Source organism: Mesoplodon bidens, assembly GCF_964165515.1.
Source record: "Mesoplodon bidens genome assembly, chromosome: X".
Classification (NCBI taxonomy): domain Eukaryota; kingdom Metazoa; phylum Chordata; class Mammalia; order Artiodactyla; family Ziphiidae; genus Mesoplodon; species Mesoplodon bidens.
In genome coordinates, this window is record NC_138163.1 from 103643208 (window position 1) to 103661055 (window position 17848).

The window sequence follows — 17848 nt, forward strand, 5'->3', positions numbered from 1 at the left end:
CCAAACACTTGGCTTTTACAAACCCAGCACTAGTAACGGGAGAGAGACCACTACACAATATGGCTTTAAAAAGTGCATGATGGTACCAATGCAGATATGACTGTAGGAGCTCTTGGGCTACCTTTTGAATTACATTTCCATTAAGTCCATGAATTACATTTCCAATTTGCCTGTGCATATCACCCCAGACTATTAAGGTATTGGTAGTCCTTGCTGTTGATTCTTTATTTTTCATTGCAACCAATTAATCCTTCCCTGCAGCCCTACAGTTCACTTGAACCTATAATAAAAACACAAACTGCTAGGGGAAAGGAATCCAAATTGACAACTGAATTAAAAAAAAAATCCTTATTTATGAGGACTATTATTATAAAAATGAACATCAAGATCTCATTGAAAAAGAAAACAATGATCAATTCCTTTATACTAGAAACTGTTTAATGATTTCCATTTAAGTACTTACTGGGTAAGAACCATTCATAGATTTAATGAATTATTCTATTAAAAATGAAACTGTACTACTATGTTAACTATTACCTTAAAGCAATCAAAAAGATGATCAAGTTGCTCAGGAGAAAAATCCCATGCCAACTTTGCCAGTAGATCATGTACATTCTTCACAATGGCTTCATGCTTCCCTGCCTATTGAAAAACCAAAGAAAATCAGACCATACTAAAATTTGAACAGCAATAAGTAGCATACACTGTCTGTGGAAAACTACTAATTAATAAAGTATTCCCATCTCCGACTAACTGTGTAACCTAAGAAAATTCCTAATATTTTACATGTTTTAGAACTGCCATCTAAAACCTGACAACTCAATTTCTTGACATACATGGTTAACGTAGACTTTGGGAATTCATGTGAACTTTTATTACAGTTTATTGAATTTAACATGCCAGTTCTAACATTGCAAATAGGAGAATAAGGCCCACCAGTGGTACTGTTTCAAAACTGGAACCTTAAGCACTCAAAGGCAAAACTGAATGCTTTCTTGGTTTCTACAGACTCAATAAGCAAAGCTTTGTAATCTAGAACTCATCAATACTTCCCAAGTGATCCATGAATAGAAACTTGTCATTAAGATAATCAAAGGAATCACATAGTTTCTATCTCTGAGACCAAAGATCACTTATCCTTCTAAAAGCTATTAATCCTTTGGATTATTACAGGTTTTTATAAATAATCTAGTGATTTAACTTTCCTGACATCAGACTTCTTTGTTTTAAGTATATGAAGAAACCAATTATGGATGTCTTATACTCTTCCAATAGACATTTCTTATTATTTTACGTTTGCCTCTTATTTAAAACCTACATATTGCCAACCTTTACCAAATACATACAGTAGATGTTGGAATATTTTTTATTTTAAAAATATTACTGGCCATCTCAAAAGGATTCTTGACAGGACTTCTGTAAACAATAAGCATTTACCTATACTGAAATTCAAACAGTATAAGTCTTCATCCCATTTAACTACAAGTACTACCATTTCTTTAGTTTTTAGTACATTTCTTTTACAAGCCAAAGAGCCACCATCTTAAATTCCTTACCTGTGCTGCCCAGATATTATCAAGATCTTGTAAGGTCAGGGCCTTTTCTTTGATGACAAAACGAAGAATCTTCTCTAGCTTTTCTACATACTGTGGTTGATGAAGACTATCTCGCAAGACTATTGATAAAATGTTGTTCTGCTGTATCCACTCCTAAATAGAATTCAAACACTTGTTTCAAAGCTTCTAAAAATATATACAAAGTATTGTTCACACTTTTAGCTTCCAGGGTTTTTTTTTCTTTCTTTCTTTCTTTTTTTTTAGTTGCAGCATGCACGTGGGATTTAGTTCCCCAACCAGGGATCGAACCCAGGCCCCCTTGAATTGGGAGCGCAGTCTTGCCCACTGAACCACCAGGGAAGTCCCTGTTCACACTTTTAAACATTAGTAGGAATTTAAAAACTCAAAATATGGGCTTCCCTGGTGGCGCAGTGGTTGAGAGTCCACCTGCCGATGCAGGGGACACGGGCTCGTGCCCCAGTCCGGGAAGATTCCACATGCCGTGGAGCGGCTAGGCCCGTGAGCCACGGCCGCTGAGCCTGCGCTCCGCAACAGGAGAGGCCACAACAGTGAGAGAGAGGCCCGCGTACCGCATAAAAACAAAAACAAACAAAAAAACAAAACAAAAAAACCCTCAAAATATAATGCACTAATGTAACATGGTTATGTGTTCTTTTGATACAAAATTATGAAAAATCACAATAATTTCATGGAACTTAATTTTGCACATACAGAAATGTTTCCATGAATTAGAAACAGTGAAGTCATTAAAAAGATTTTACTCCAGCATTTACTCAGAAAATTATTATTTAAATGTAGCAACTGGGCTTCCCTGGTGGCACAGTGGTTAAGAATCCGCCTGCCAACGCAGGGGACACAGGTTTGCGCCCTGGTCTGGGAAGATCCCACATGCCGCGGAGCAACTAAGCCCGTGCGCCACAACTACTGAGCCTGCACTCTAGAGCCCGCGAGCCACAACTACTGAAGCCTGCGCACCTAGAGCCGGTGCTCCGCAACAAGAGAAGCCACCGCAATGAGAAGCCCACGCACCACAACAGAGTAGCCCCCTCTCGCCACAACTAGAGAAAGCCCACGCACAGCAACAAAGACCCAACGCAGCCAAAAATAAATAAATAAAATAAATTTTTAAATAAATAAATGTAGCGATCACCATGGTTTAGGTATGGTGGGTTATAGGACCTATTTTAGGATTTTTAGATTTTTTTATACCAGTTTTGATTTGGGTGAAAAGGTACTTTTTACTTTTATTTACTAACCAATTACACTATTATTGCTTATCCATTAGCTTTTTAATCTTCTCAACAATCCTAATGAAGGCTGTATTACCCTATTATGGAAAAGTAAACAGGCTCAGAAGTGTTGGAACCAGAATCTGAATCAAGGCTGAAAACTACCGAAGTCTGTGTTTCTCTAACACTATGCTATATTGCTTGACAGGTATTTATTTAATATTTAAATCAACAAAAGAAAACTAACTCATGATACAATACAAAGGTAACAGTCCATATTGTATGATTTTACACTATTCAACTTAATGAGAATAAAAAGTACTTAGCCCCAAAATGTGCTAGAGAAAGGAAGTACACTTCTCAGCTGGTAAAGGTCCTTTTTTACTTCTAATCTATTACAGACAGATATTTTTGTAGAATACAATTAAAATGTGGCAATATCAAATTGCTACAGAAGTTTCTAAACACTCAATGCCATCTGCCATATTCATCTAGCCTTGGCAATAGCTCAAGGACCAGAACCAGACCTCAGACCACACTGAGTAGCTCTGTGCCCGACTTTCCACAAGGTGAACAGACAAATCAGATACACAAAACTAGATGTCTACCACCTGATCCCCTAACACAGGGCCAATGTGTCTAGGCATCCTCCACATACTTTTTATCACATTCTAATCACTGTTTTCCCTATTAAACTGAGGCCTCCTTGAGGTCAAGGACAGTTCTTTTACAGATGTCTCCTCAGTACCGTCAGACAGTATGCACTAAAGTTATTCAACCAATATTTAAGTAGCATTCTTATTCATTTTAAACTATAATATATGCAAATTATCTAGGGTAAATAAAGTTTCCTAAACTTTCAACATCAAAATGATGTAAATATAAGTGCTTAAGCAAAGTCCTTACAATGATGACAAAACATTAACTCATGTGTATCTTATTCCAATAATTATATTTCCTATTTTAAAATCTTTAAGTGGAATTCGTCAAATGAATAGGCCACTTCATTCAATAGCTACCAGATACTACCCAATCTATTCCCCAAATCACCTATATTTACTCAATTTCAACCCCACCCGACAAGCTAATAATTACTTCAGAACACCTACATTCGGCAATAAGCTTATAAAAGATGTGCTAAGCTATCCATTATCATCAAACAATTATATACCACCAAATATACCAAATAATAAACCATGTTATCACAAAAAGTTCTCAGGATTAACAGTTGTAAATCAATCCAAACACCTCCCAATTTCATTAACATTACTAACTTTAAGTAGAGCTACTCTGATTTTTGCCTTAGACAGATTCTTATTCATGAAAGTAGAATCAAAGGACTTACTGCCATTCGTTCAGCTGTGAGCCATTCTTCCTCCTCAGGGTTACCATGCCGATGAGTGTAGTATGATACACTAGATATCACTTTATTAACTTCATTAAGTGCATTCATCTTTCCATTAAAAGAAGAAATTTGCAATAATCTGTAAGAGAAATTCAGTGTTAAATACGATTCTAAACATTCACATAAATAATTATTTCAAGAGGTAAATATCTTACCTAAGTATCATTTTTAACCTAAATATTTCTAAATTTTTTACAGTTTCTTCTTGTCCTGGAACCCTTGAAGCTAAATTTTTCAAAGATTTAATAATCATTGAAAGAGCATCATTTTTGGCTTCATTCTTTGCTTCTTTTTTCAGTTCTTCATCAGTTAAGTTTTCTAAAAACTGTGGAACCATTTCTATTATTGGAAGGAAGTACTTTTTCACTGTATGAAGAGTGAGAAACTCATAGCATTGTCCAAATGGTCTGAAACAAGAAAGACAAAAATCTTTTAACATTCAATTTCTTACAATTCAACTAGGATTGAACTCAGATTGTACCTATTACTTTAAAACAATCTGGGGACTTCCCTGGTGGTCCAGTGGTTAAGACTCCGCACTCCCAATGCAGGGGTGCGGGTTCAATCCCTGATTGGGGAACTAGATCCTGCATGCTGCAACTAAGAGCCCGCATGCTGCAACCAAAGATCCCGTGTGCCGCAACAAAGACCCAGCACAGCCAAATAAATATTTTTTAAAAATAATAATAAAAAATAAAAAAATAAAATAAACCAGAGTATTTCCTTTAAAAAATAAAAAAATCCAAGTTACCAGCTAAAGAGAAGAATCCACATTTGAAAAAAGAAACAACTTTTATCAAGCAATTAAGTAGCAATTTCTATAATGCACTGAAGATTAATTTTAAAACATAACTTACTTAATAAGGGCTGCAATTATTTGAACATTTAATGCTGATCCATTAATAAAACGATCATGCAAAATCTGAAACCCATTTAAAGTGCCGAATTTGTTGAGAAGATCCACGAGCCAACCCTGCAACAATACAGTTAATAAAAAAGTTAACTTCCTGCTTTTGGGGGGGAAAAATGCTATCTGAAGTAATTTCTTGATTGAAACATACTAGAAACAGGAAATTCAATAAAAGAAAATTATTATGTAAAACCATCTTTGAAAAAAGACACGAAATATTGCATATTATTCACAGTAATCCTGTCTGTGAGAAAAGCATAAGTAGTAGATCACTAGGGCACAGTTGTTTGTTTGTAACGATATAGCTGGTGAACAGGAATTAGAAGCCACGTTTCTATCTCAGAGACCCCACCATATAAGAATACCTTATTATCTGAAGGTATTTTAAAAAACTTAAGGGGGTAAAAAGACTCTTTAAAAAAAAGATATTTGGTAACCTAAGAGATTGCTTGAATTTATTTTTTGTTGTAGTTGTGAATAACTACAAACACCCTAGAAATACAATAATCTTAAAGCCAAAGAGTGACCTATCCATTAAAAACTAATCCCTGGTATTCTATTTTTTGTTCCTAACTAGAACATGCTGGTTGATGCTTTGTTTTGACTCATGTGAATAAACCCAGTTCTCATCTTAGAGGTACCACAATACAATAGTAAGAATTCTCTTTCAACCTCTTTAAGGGATGGCAAGTAACTCACAAGTACAGTGCAGCTGGGATAGGCAAATTAAAAAGGAATCAAAAGCTTATACAGATAAAAGAATCAAATGTATCTAAAGAGTCATGTACTTAAGACAACCTTTAATTCCTTGCCTTCTTCTAAAAGGCCACATTTTGGAAGTCACTGAGGGAAGAAAAACAAGAGGGGGAAAAAGGGGCACTTTCTCTACTTAAGTCTTAAGCAAAAAATAATTTCTACAGCTATTCAAAAACAAACAAAAAGCAGTGTTCAGGACAAAGGGAAAACGCTAAGTAAAAGGTAACTGCTTTAAAGAGACACTATGGTAGTTCTGATATGATTTTTATGAGACTCTAAATCAATTAAATTCTCAAATAAATCAACTACCGTATTTCTATGTAAGTTCATTATGTTTTCCTTTTTATTTGGCCATAAAAGGCTAAATCAAAACAATTAAAACTCTGATTCTTACAAAGAAATCTGTTGAGATAAAGTCAGATACAAAAGAATTTATGTCAATTTAATTTTCATAAGGTATTTTAAATAGACAAAACTAAACTACAGGGATTATGGACATGTGCTTGAGTCCAGCTATAAAGAAAAGCAAGGAAATGATTTTATTAGTCAGGACATTACTTAATGTTAGGAAGGCCAGAGGGGGCAATGATTGGGAGGGAGTGTGGAAGGGGGCCTCCGGGGAGTGACAATGTACTATTTTTCTTGACCTGAGTGGGTTACATGGATGCTCATTTTGCAATAAATCATTAAGCTATTTAAAAAAAAAATTAAAAATCTGAGCATTTAATTCACCAAGTCCCTTCTGGCATTCAGCAATTCTAAGAAAGTACATACTTATTATGTAATGTATTTTTATTTCTCCAGTAACTGGAATGAGACAATTAGGTTGATATACTCAACAGTTATGTATATATAACACAGTATATGTATGTGCACAAAGTAAAGAATCAGTCTAAAGCTAATCTCATATGTTTTCAGCTGCAATGTACACTTACGCAATTAGGAATACTCAAAAATTAATAATACTCAAGAAAAGCTAGGCTTCAAAGATATTTAAAAATGTCTTCAACCAGAAGCCATCCTAAATCAACTTGTACCCTTTCAGACTCTTAAAGATTACTATTGACCTACAGAGCAAAAAATTAGGTAAAATTAAAAAAAAAAAATACAGGTATATTTTAGAGATTGCCATTATTTAAATATTAATTTGACTTACTCAAACAAAAAAAGCCTGAAGTGGCAACAATAGGAACCTTGGGAAATACCAGAAATTCTCAGCTCTAAGTTCAGTAAGTTTTGATGATTTCCACTTTTAACAGAATAAACCAAATATATATATATGTTCAAATCTTCCTGTTTTTTAAAAAAATAAAGTCATCAATATTTAAAAAGTCTTCCTAAATTCTAAAGTTTAAAAATTATATATGGTTAATTATTTAATATTTATTAAAAGAAGTACAGCTTAGGGATGCATTTTTTAATGTACATTCTGTTTATGCTGGCATAGAAAATTTACATTGGAGAACTTTTATGTTTATGTATACTATATATATTTCATTGGTATCTGTAAGTTTTGCTATTTTGCTTTCATTTGTAATTTCTATAGCTTTATGACACATTAGCCAGGCCTTGGTCAAAGAAGTAATCTCCTACTCTACTCTTATTTAAAAGGAAAAATATGCTCTGTTTCATACCAACCCAAATTATGACTATTTCCCAAGAGGCTGGGCAGAAGACAATGGGGACTAACTACATGGAGAAAGCCAAAAATATTTTTAAGTTAAAAAAAAAAAAATTACAAAATAATGCAAAATCCCTTTAAGAGCAATGTGAAATTACCCTCCTCCATGTTAACAGTAGGTTCAGATCATTTAAAGGTCTATAGCAGAGCAAAACAACTGTAATATTTAACTTTGAAAATAACAAACCAACACACTTTTGGTGATCGAGGGTCTGGAGAACGAGCAAAGAGTTCATCTTCAGGCAACTGAACATTTGAGGAAACAGATTCACATGGACGTGTACCATTGTAGATATGGAATTTGCAATGAGGATTTAAGGCCATGGAGAGAAGTTCTAGAAGTGGAAACCAGTCTTGGGACAACTTGGCCACACATAGCTCCACCAGGCGATGAGTATTGTTGATAATACACCTCTGTTATATACAGAATAATTAATGAGATCAAACCATCCCGAACAGAAATATCTTCTGATCTTGATTAATTATATCTTAATAATGACCTCTCAATTGTGCTATACCGATCATTTGAGTTATGCTTAATTTTACTAATATGGGGATCAAATTGATATATCAAAAAAGAAATTAGCATTTACTTTACAATTTATATAGTACCTACTTTCAAAAGCTATTTGCAATGACTTACAAAATGAAGTAGGCACTGCTCTATGTCCCCAGACAAGATGCAAATTACCACTGCTTTCTCTATGCAATTTTCCGACTAGAGGCAACAATTCTAAAATCTAAACAATGTATCATCAAATATCCCAGGTGGAGTAGGTTTGCTATCTACGCCTCAATGCAAAAGTCTGATACCACTCCCAAAGTTTCCATTCTATACTTAAAAACTTACATGTTGAATTAGAAGATGTTGGTATTTTTATGCTATGGTTATATTTGAGAAATAGTTCACAGGGCATAAAAATATGCCCTGATTCACAATTTATAACCATATTTCCATATTATAAACAAGAACAGAGACTTGGAGTAATTATGGTACTTCAATCTAAAAATGCACATTTCTTTTCACTTTTTAAGATCTCTGGAATCTGATTGCATCACATAATCAATGCATAGTGCATTTACCTAGACTGAAGGTATTTATAGAGATTTGTCTTGGTTTCTGCCAGTCATCTGGAGACACCACCAACCTGAGACCACTTTAAGTTCCCCATTTGATATTTTTTGTATCACAACTCTGACTTGAATTCAGGCTTCAAAACTGTTTGAATACTGGCTTGTGGTTTAAGTTTTTAAGAGTTATTTTCCCCCTCTACCAGGTGCCAAAGTTGAAATGTGCAGGTTTCTTTGGTGTTTCTTTCTGTATGTTAAGTTTATCTCTCTGCATTGACCCTTTGTGTCTCAGATAATAGATTCCCCATCTTGGGTGTTTTCCTTCCTCAGTGGTACATAAAGTGAGTGAGTGGTGCATTTCACAACTGTCATATTTTCAGTGAAATATGGTCACTTGTCAAAAGTCACAAGGCACTTGAGAACCAAGGAGACAGATTAAACCAATGTTTTCTAACTCTAAATCTCACACTCATTCTAAATGATCATGCTTCTTTCAACAAAAATTATAATGAAAAGTATTTTTAAAGTTTCTCATTTTAAAATCCTTTAATTAATGGATCAAATATATAACCAAATATACTATATAAGAAAACACACTCATCACTACATAAATCTGATTTTTAAAATTCAAATGAAAGACTCACATGAATTTCAAACTTCCAGCCACTCACTGCCTCGTCTGTAAGGATTTTAGTGAAAGATATTGTTAGCCCATCTCGAAAAAATCGCTGACATGCTTCACTTTTAACATCAAGGCCTAAGAAAAGGGAGAAAAATTAATGTAAACAAAATATTTCTCTGGTTGTCTTACAATGTTCAATTACATGATAAAAAGTAATAATTGTAAAATATTCAGTAACAGCTAACAAATGCTGACTAGCTTTGGAAAAAAACTCACAGCATTATGTATAAGAGGTCAAAAAGGTAACAGATTCAGAAACAAAAATAATCTTCAATGAATTTCAAGAATAGTTAACTGTATAAAAGTACATTAATCCAAGTAATATTAAGATGAATTGAAACTATTTCAAATTATGACACTGGACCAACCTTAAATACAAAATGGTTATGAGTACCATGTGATAGGGGATTTAAATACTTCACAGTATTTTACTCTCTGACAACAAATCTTAAAATTTTTTTAAATGATGTTTTTTGGGGACTTCCCTGGTGGCGCAGTGGTTAAGAATCCGCCTGCCAATGCAGGGGACACGGGTACAAGCCCTGGTCCAGGAAGATTCCACATGCCACAGAGCACCTAAGCTCGTGTGCCACAACTACTGAGCCCGTGCTCTAAAGCCTGCAAGCCACAAAGCCTGCAAGCCACAACTACTGAGCCCGCGTGCCTAGAGCCAGTGCTCCGCAACAAGAGGAGTCAACCCAATGAGAAGGCCGCACACCGCAACGAAGAGTAGCCCCCAATCGCTGCAACTAGAGAAAGCCCGCACGCAGCAATGAAGACCCAACGCAGACAAAAATAAATAAAATTAATAAAAATTTTTTAAAAAGTGACGTTTCTCAACTATTTTTAAAATCTCATTTTGGTTGTACATTATCCATTTGACATCAAATACTATTCTACTATTCTACAGAAGAGTTTCATTGATTAAAGATAAATTATCATCTTCCATATTAGTCTCTTCCACTGGCTCAACATCTATGTTTCTTTATATCTTTATTTTATTTTATTATTATTATTTTTTTTGTGGTACGCAGGCCTCTCACTGTTGTGGCCTCTCCCGTTGCGGAGCACAGGCTCCAGACGCGCATGCCCAGTGGCCATGGCTTACGGGCCTAGCCGCTCCGTGGCATGTGGGATCTTCCCGGACCAGGGCACGAACCCGTGTTCCCTGCATAGGCAGGCGGACTCTCAACCACTGCGCCACCAGGGAAGCCCTATATCTTTCTTTTAATTTCACCTGATTTCAGAAAGGCAACAGAGCTACATGCCCCCAGACACACAAAATAATCTTTAACTCTTGATGACAAAATGAGAAGCCATTCAATTTGAACATAAGAGTATTATTCGATTTTGGTTGTACAACAGACATGACATTTAAGCCCAGTACTGTAGTTTAAAAAATCTGAACCTTGCCTAAAATTAAAATAAACCACGGTTCCAAAGAAATATGGGGAGGAGGAGGGGATTGCATGTCTAATGAATGTCAATGATATTAAATGAAATACCATTGTGTGTTTTTACCTATCACTGTACAGTCAGGACCTAAAACATGTCTAGGACAGAAGTCTTCAAAAATTTGCTGAATTGATGAATAAATGTGTAAATGAACAAAAGAAATTTGAGTGGTGAAAACAATGGTAATCTGATATGCATTTTCATAGCTCATTAGATTGGTTTTCTAAGATTAGTAAAGTGTAACGACACATTCCTTAAATGAAGGAGGGTAATTACTCTAAGGCAAAGGAAATTTTACCCTTGCCGTGGAATGAGACAGACTTAAGCAAGGTACTAAAGACAATAATTTTTACAACATTTAATTTCAATTGTGATAATTCCTATTGATAATTAGAACATATCCATGGCTACCCTATTTCAGAAATTGAAACATTATTGCTGTTTATTTTAATCTCCAATGCCTTAAAAATGAGTAGATATTACAATAGTAGCCCTTTGCTAAGAGAATTCAATTGCACCTAAAGAAAACTAGTCACTGAAAAAAATAATGATTAATTCCAAAATTAAGCTTTTACTTCTAGACAAGAATAACAGCATGATTCCTTTTTATTGGGTTATTTTTTTAAAAAAACACAGGACCTCATCTTTCAGGTCTTTTTTTCTTTTAGAGAAAATCCAAACCTTTTCTGTGTATTAAAGAATAATCAACACATAAGCTAGACAGTTTAAATATGAATATATACAAATTTTATGTATAACTTCAGGAAGTTCACAAACATCCTTGAAGGCTGTCTGAAGGATATGAACCCTTGCTCTAGGGACAAATCATAAGCCATAGCAAGAAAACTTAGTTAAATGTTCTAGCCTAGGAATACACAGAAAAAGCCTTTAGGCATGAAGTGAAACTATTAGCTAGTACCATACATTATGGAAAGCTTAAGAGCATTTAAAAACTTACCTTTTTTACTAAGATCAATAGCAGCTTCTAAAAGCACTTCTAATTCCCCTTTCGGCAAAACTGGAACCACCCATCGAGGCCTAAGAGTTTTAATAATATAAAAAGATGTTTATTGGTTGAACACTGAAAGAGGCACTATAAATGAGTTACTAATTACAATTACTCACTTAGCTCACCATGAAAATATTAAAATGAAACTAAAATATTAAAACCACAAGGTTGGCAGAACATCTGCTTCGTGGGACTAAGCATCATCTGTTGTCTCTACAAACAAAAATTTTTTAAGGAACTGTCAAACAAAAGATATAGCAATGAGAGAAGGGAAAATAAAATTATTTTAATAACAGAATATAAAACTACTATAATAATCAAGTATGACTAGAATATAAAACTACTATAATAATCAAGTATCACTTAAATGGATACCTATTGTTAGAGTTTATAGGAAAGTGCTCTTTCAGGATTCAGGTTAAAGGAGACATGATGAACCTCTTAGTTGTCATCCACTTCCTCATAAAGAAGAAAAAATCTAGGTGGCAAATGACTAATTTCTGCCTCATCAACTTTTCCTGAAGGTTAAGTTAGACGTAGGTCTCCAAGTCTTTATGCCTCCACAGGCACCCTCCTCCCTCAAACAACGATGCAGCATACACCCAGGTGGTGCTTTCTCTGCTCCCAGTGCCAGCGGCCCAACCATCTGGGAGTCCATCCTCTTCCTACCCCTTCATCCCTCACTACCACCCAACTTACCCAGTGCTCCAAAAAACCCCATTTTGATAAAAAGTGCTCCATGACCACATAATCTATTAGAAACCAATGTATACCACCCTTTCTCATTGTTTTTATTTACATAAAAAAACATCACTTGTGTTTCTCTCCCCTTGCAGATTTGCTAACATGCAACTTTGCCCTTGAGTGAGCATAAGAAGTACACTTTATCATCAGCAACCACTAGACAAAAATTGAAAAGTAACAGTACAACCTTTTGCTATGATAACTCTGCTACAGAGAATGGGCAGGGACATTACAACTTTATACAACTGTTTGTTTGTTTGACCAATTCATTATATACCATTACTACAGGCATCTGCCAAAAGAATCACATTAATGTGTTCTTTCAAACATACCTTTAAAAACAATGAGTTAAATATATATTTATTAATAGGAAAAATATTTAAAATAAATGAAGTGAGGAAAACAAGTTATAAAATGATATTATAGTAAGAATTCCATATTTGTACAGAAAGCAGCACACATGATAATAAACAGAAAGACAACCTGGAAGAATGTACACCTTACTGTTAGTAGTAACTTTTGGTTGGGAGGTGTGTATCTACAGAGGAAATTACAAAGAACATTATTGACATAATATATTTCTATGTTTAACAAGATGTACTTAATTATATTACTGTAATCAGAATGTTTTTTTAAAAACACAAAGGGTTTCTATTTCCCCTGACATTATATATGTAATGGTGTTAACTGACTTTTAAAAAGTAAACTTACTAAGGCAAGTAAGTGCCTATAAGTGTATTTTCATTACTTTTCTTTTGGGGGGTTGGAGGGATGTGTCACACCTCCTTAGGACTCACTTGTTGAGCTCACAGCCTGGTGAAGACCAGAGACATGCAGGATGGTTCCCTGAAATGCTCTTCCCTTATCTTCTTTAAATCTTTTCCTTCCCATACACACAAGCTTAAACTTTCATACTCTCAGAGTCTTACACGAAATAATCAAAGCATGGGACGGGGGCTTCCCTGGTGGTGCAGTGGTTGAGAGTCCGCCTGCCGATGCAGGGGACGCAGGTTCGTGCGCCGGTCCGGGAAGATCCCACATGCTGTGCAGCGGCTGGGCCTGTGAGCCATGGCCGCCGAGCCTGTGCATCCGGAGCCTGTGCTCCGCAACAGGAGAGGCCACAACAGTGAGAGGCCCTTGTACGGCCAAAAAAAAAAAAAAAAAAAAAAAAGCATGGGGCGGGGAGGTGGGTGTGGGTGAATGTTTGTACTATGAGTATGAAAATGTATACTCTGAACCACTCCCCTGAGATGAAGATCAGGAGAAACAAATAGCTGAGATGGTTAAATGTCTCAAACTAATCAAGGGTTCACAAGGGGGCAGGCTCTGAGGAACTCAATCTTCTTATGACCTGGTTTACCTCAGAGCCATGCAAAAAGTATTAAAGTCATCCAGTAACCCACATGCCAGTAAGGGAAATCACACATACGGTTCTACTTCAGTAACACACCAGCTAGGGTGATCATCATTAATCTGAACACTTTATTGACACTGATACTTCCTTTCATTTTTTAAATCCATTAAGAACCATGAGTTGCAAAGTACTTGGCAATGACTAAGATGTTAAGGCTATTTAAGGAGGCAGTATGGTTACTGGGATATTCCTATCCACTCTTCCTCTTTTCTTAGTACTAATCACTGTGCTGAAATACTTTTGTTTTTCCTGTGTATGACACACATTAAAAAGCAAAACAAAATCAACTCACCTATTGATCATGTCATCCAACTTTGCCAGGTCAGTATGTGGAAATGCAGGTTCCTCATCTTCAAGCTGTGGTGGGGCATCAACTTGACCTTGTTCATCTGGGGGAGTTGCCGGGGAATTTTCATTGGAAGAATCAGGCGATGAAGTCTTAATTAAATTCAAACACCAACACAGATTAGGGGGAAATAATGTAAGCTTTTAAAGAAGATATGATCATTGTAAGTTTATGATGTTTCAGGCAGTCTCTGTGCTACTATGCTTTAAAATAATTTCATTTAATCCTCAAGAGCCTAAGGAAGTATTCTTCTGCCACTTAACAGATGAAAAAAACAAACTCAGACAATAAGTAATTAGCCCTAGGTCACATAGCTCCAATTCTGTGGTCAGGATCTGAATCCAGGTCTAATTCTAAAGTTTGAGTTCTTATCCACAGTGTATACTGCTTCTCCACCTACATTTCCCATTGTATGAGCCCTTCATGATAGAAATTATTGTACACATTTTACAAATTAAAGTTTCTGACATAACATTTATTTTTCATTCTGAAGAGAAAAAATAAATTTTATTCCACAATTCCCCTAGTCTCCAACTATTATCCAAACAATTAAAACTTCATTGTGGTTTCTAAATAAGTCACATCATTTTCAACTAATAAGGCTAATTTTATTCTTTCATTCTTCATTCTTTGTGCTTCTTTTTCTTTCCCCCATACTTTAGCTGTGCACAATATTTCCACAATTAAGTGAATGAACTTTTATGACCCTTATTAATTTTGAAAGCAGATGGTATTTTTCTCTTTCAAATTGAGACTAATCTAAATTTTAAGCTGACTTTTACTCGTATATTCTTGTATTTTCTACCTACTGTAGGTGGATGGCCCTTTTAAAGAAGGCCCCTTTCCCTATCATTTTAGCATTTATTGAACAGATGCATAAATAAGTACTTGTATTGAAGATAGGTGGGTATACCACCATTAATATATTCTACTTACAAAGTTTATATATGAACTCATAGAGCCAATTTGCAAGTAAATAGCAAACTTTTACTTAAGATGGCGAACACTACGCAGGTGCTATAGGGCTAGCTTCAAGGCAAAAATCTATAGAACAGAATTCAAGTTTTAGAAGCCCAATAGAAATATTTGCATTTCAAGTATGTAACTTAGGAAGTCTGCTTCATTACTTTTTAAAAAGGCCCATTTCCCCGGTATATATGTATTATATACATGCTCACAGAAATCCTAAAGACAAAAATAACAATTAAGATACCCGCAATACCACACCAACAGATAAGCACCAATGACATTTTCAATTATTTCCTTGCAGTTTTTCTTCTGTGACCCCCCAAAAATCCTGTCTATATATATGTATAAATTTTCAATAAAATTGGGATTATACTTGCTTAAGTCTGTGTCCTTTTCCATTCAACATTTGAGTATTTTCCCACATCATAAACAATCTTTTTTAAAGAGTTGATTAATGGCCACATAGTATTAAATTAATTAAACAAAATTAAGGGACATTTAACATTCTGAAATTTTTATTGCTAACATAAAACAAAACTATACTGAATCTTTTATATATAAATATTTGTGTTGAACTTCAATTTTTCCTTAGGACAGAAACCTGGAAATATAATTACTACAACAACAGTATAAATTATTTCTTTTAGGGCTACTGACATGTATTTTACTAAATTCCATTCCAGAAAGTCTGCACCCTCCCATGAACATCTCCCAAGAGTGTTCATCCCATAGGGCCTTTGCCAAGGCTGTTTCATTTATCACTGAGCTTTACTATTATATATACTAGAGCCTAAAATTCTCTCCTATGGGAACACCCTTTTAAAAACTATTATAGATTAAGTGAAGAATCTGATTGGTTTTAGAAATTCCCTTTGTGCCAATATGAAAAAAGCATTTTCAAAGTAAGCCGTAAGTTGGGTAGTGATTAATGCTATGGTTGCTTCCTCTTGGTCCAGTAAGTGTCAAATCTTCTGAAATAACTAAAATCCTAACATTAACAAGTAGAGAATAAGAAAGTGAAAGAGAGATTCTACAGATAGTTAAGAATGCAATTTGTGGGAATTCCCTGGCGGTCCAGCGGTTAGGACTCCAGGCTCTCACTGAGGGCCCGGGGTTCAATCCCTGGTTGGGGAACTAAGGTCCCACAAGCCGAGTGGCGCGGCCCCAAAAAAAGAAGAATGCGATTTGTTTGTTCCTTTTTTTGTTTTAATTATCATTCATCCTCAAAAATGTAAAGAGCTATTTAAAGGAAGAGGACATAATGCAGATACATAATATTAAGCTGAGTATCACAAACCCAAGAGCTCTTAGAATTATCAAGTACACCTTAAAATAAAAGTAAGGTTAGAGGTTTAATTTCTGTCTAAAGCCATGCAAACCACAAACACTGCAGAAGAAGTTAAAAGTCCATGCATGATGCAGGTATGAAACAGAAAAGAGACAGCAAAAGATACTGGAACTCAAGCTACAAGCTCCTGGTTTAAAAATATAAATCTCTGGCATCCAACACAAACTTTAGACTATGTTTAAAGAAACATGAGTACTGGCTAACAAATTTATGATACAGGAAAGACTTAACAACTCTGTCCAAGACTCGTGACCATATACAAAGTATTACATGTCCTAAAAGTGGGAACTGGAGAGGAAAAGGAATAAAGTTGACATTTATTTGGAAAAAAAAACATTAAAACCTGACGTGCTCACTTCTCTAAAATGGCAGAGGGAGAGGATGAAAGGGGGAAGGGGGGAGGGAGGGAAAGTGCACGAGCGCACGCGCACACGCAGCTCTTTCCTATCATACCTGTAATAGAGAGAATACGTAATCTATAATAGCCGGACAATAAGAACTTAACCACAAATGACAAATGTAAGTACTCTACAATAACAGTACTTTTGCCTAAAAACTTATCCATACAGATTCTACACAAACATGTACCACCTGTAAGCAGCAAGTTTGTGATTCACATGTATGCACCTCAGCTACAAATTCACCTCTAAGTGCTGTTTGAGCTGCATATCACAAGTTTTAATGTTTGTCTTATGTGGTTTAATATGTCCCAGTATAAAATTACATACAATAGAAGGCTGAAAATTAATTATCTAAACTTACATTTCAAGAAATGAGAAAAAGAGCAGCAATCCAAACCCAAAAGAAGTAAAGGGAACAAGAAGTAAAGAGTTAAAAGCATGTAAGTGGGAAGGGCGGAGAGAGTGAAAGCCAAAAATTAGTTTGGGGGAAGGTTTGATGAAATTGATAAATCCTTTAGGAAAGAGTAATCAGGAGAGAGAACACAAATCAGCAGTATCAGAGATGAAAAAGGAGATGTTACCACAGACCCTAAGACATTAAAAAGATAATAAAAAAGGATATTATAAAGTTTTACTCCAATAATTTGACAATCTAGATGAAGTGGACAAATTCCTTGAAAAGCACATTACCAAAAGCCACCAGGAAAAAAAAAATCAGAAAATTTCCCTATTAAAAAAAAAAAGTTGGATCTGCAATTACAACCGTTCCACAAATAAAGCCCCAGACGAGATGGTTTCACCAGTAAAATCTAAATAATTAATGAAGAAATAACTGAAGTCTTATACAAATT

At 35.1% G+C, this 17848-nt stretch overlaps 1 protein-coding gene across 3 annotated transcripts in view; it reads right to left on the minus strand.

The window, feature by feature from the left end:
- The window catches only part of USP9X (ubiquitin specific peptidase 9 X-linked), a 133889-nt gene that overhangs the window by 79175 nt on the left and 36866 nt on the right, over nt 1-17848 (minus strand). For all 3 annotated transcript variants that reach the window (XM_081222648.1, XM_081222646.1, XM_081222647.1), the window contains 9 exons: nt 14226-14371; nt 11725-11804; nt 9274-9386; nt 7754-7972; nt 5069-5184; nt 4367-4618; nt 4152-4290; nt 1557-1709; nt 538-642 (listed from right to left, as the gene is read on the minus strand). In XM_081222648.1, coding sequence (XP_081078774.1) covers nt 538-642; nt 1557-1709; nt 4152-4290; nt 4367-4618; nt 5069-5184; nt 7754-7972; nt 9274-9386; nt 11725-11804; nt 14226-14371 — 1323 coding nt within the window. The remainder of the gene's footprint in view (nt 1-537; nt 643-1556; nt 1710-4151; nt 4291-4366; nt 4619-5068; nt 5185-7753; nt 7973-9273; nt 9387-11724; nt 11805-14225; nt 14372-17848) is intronic.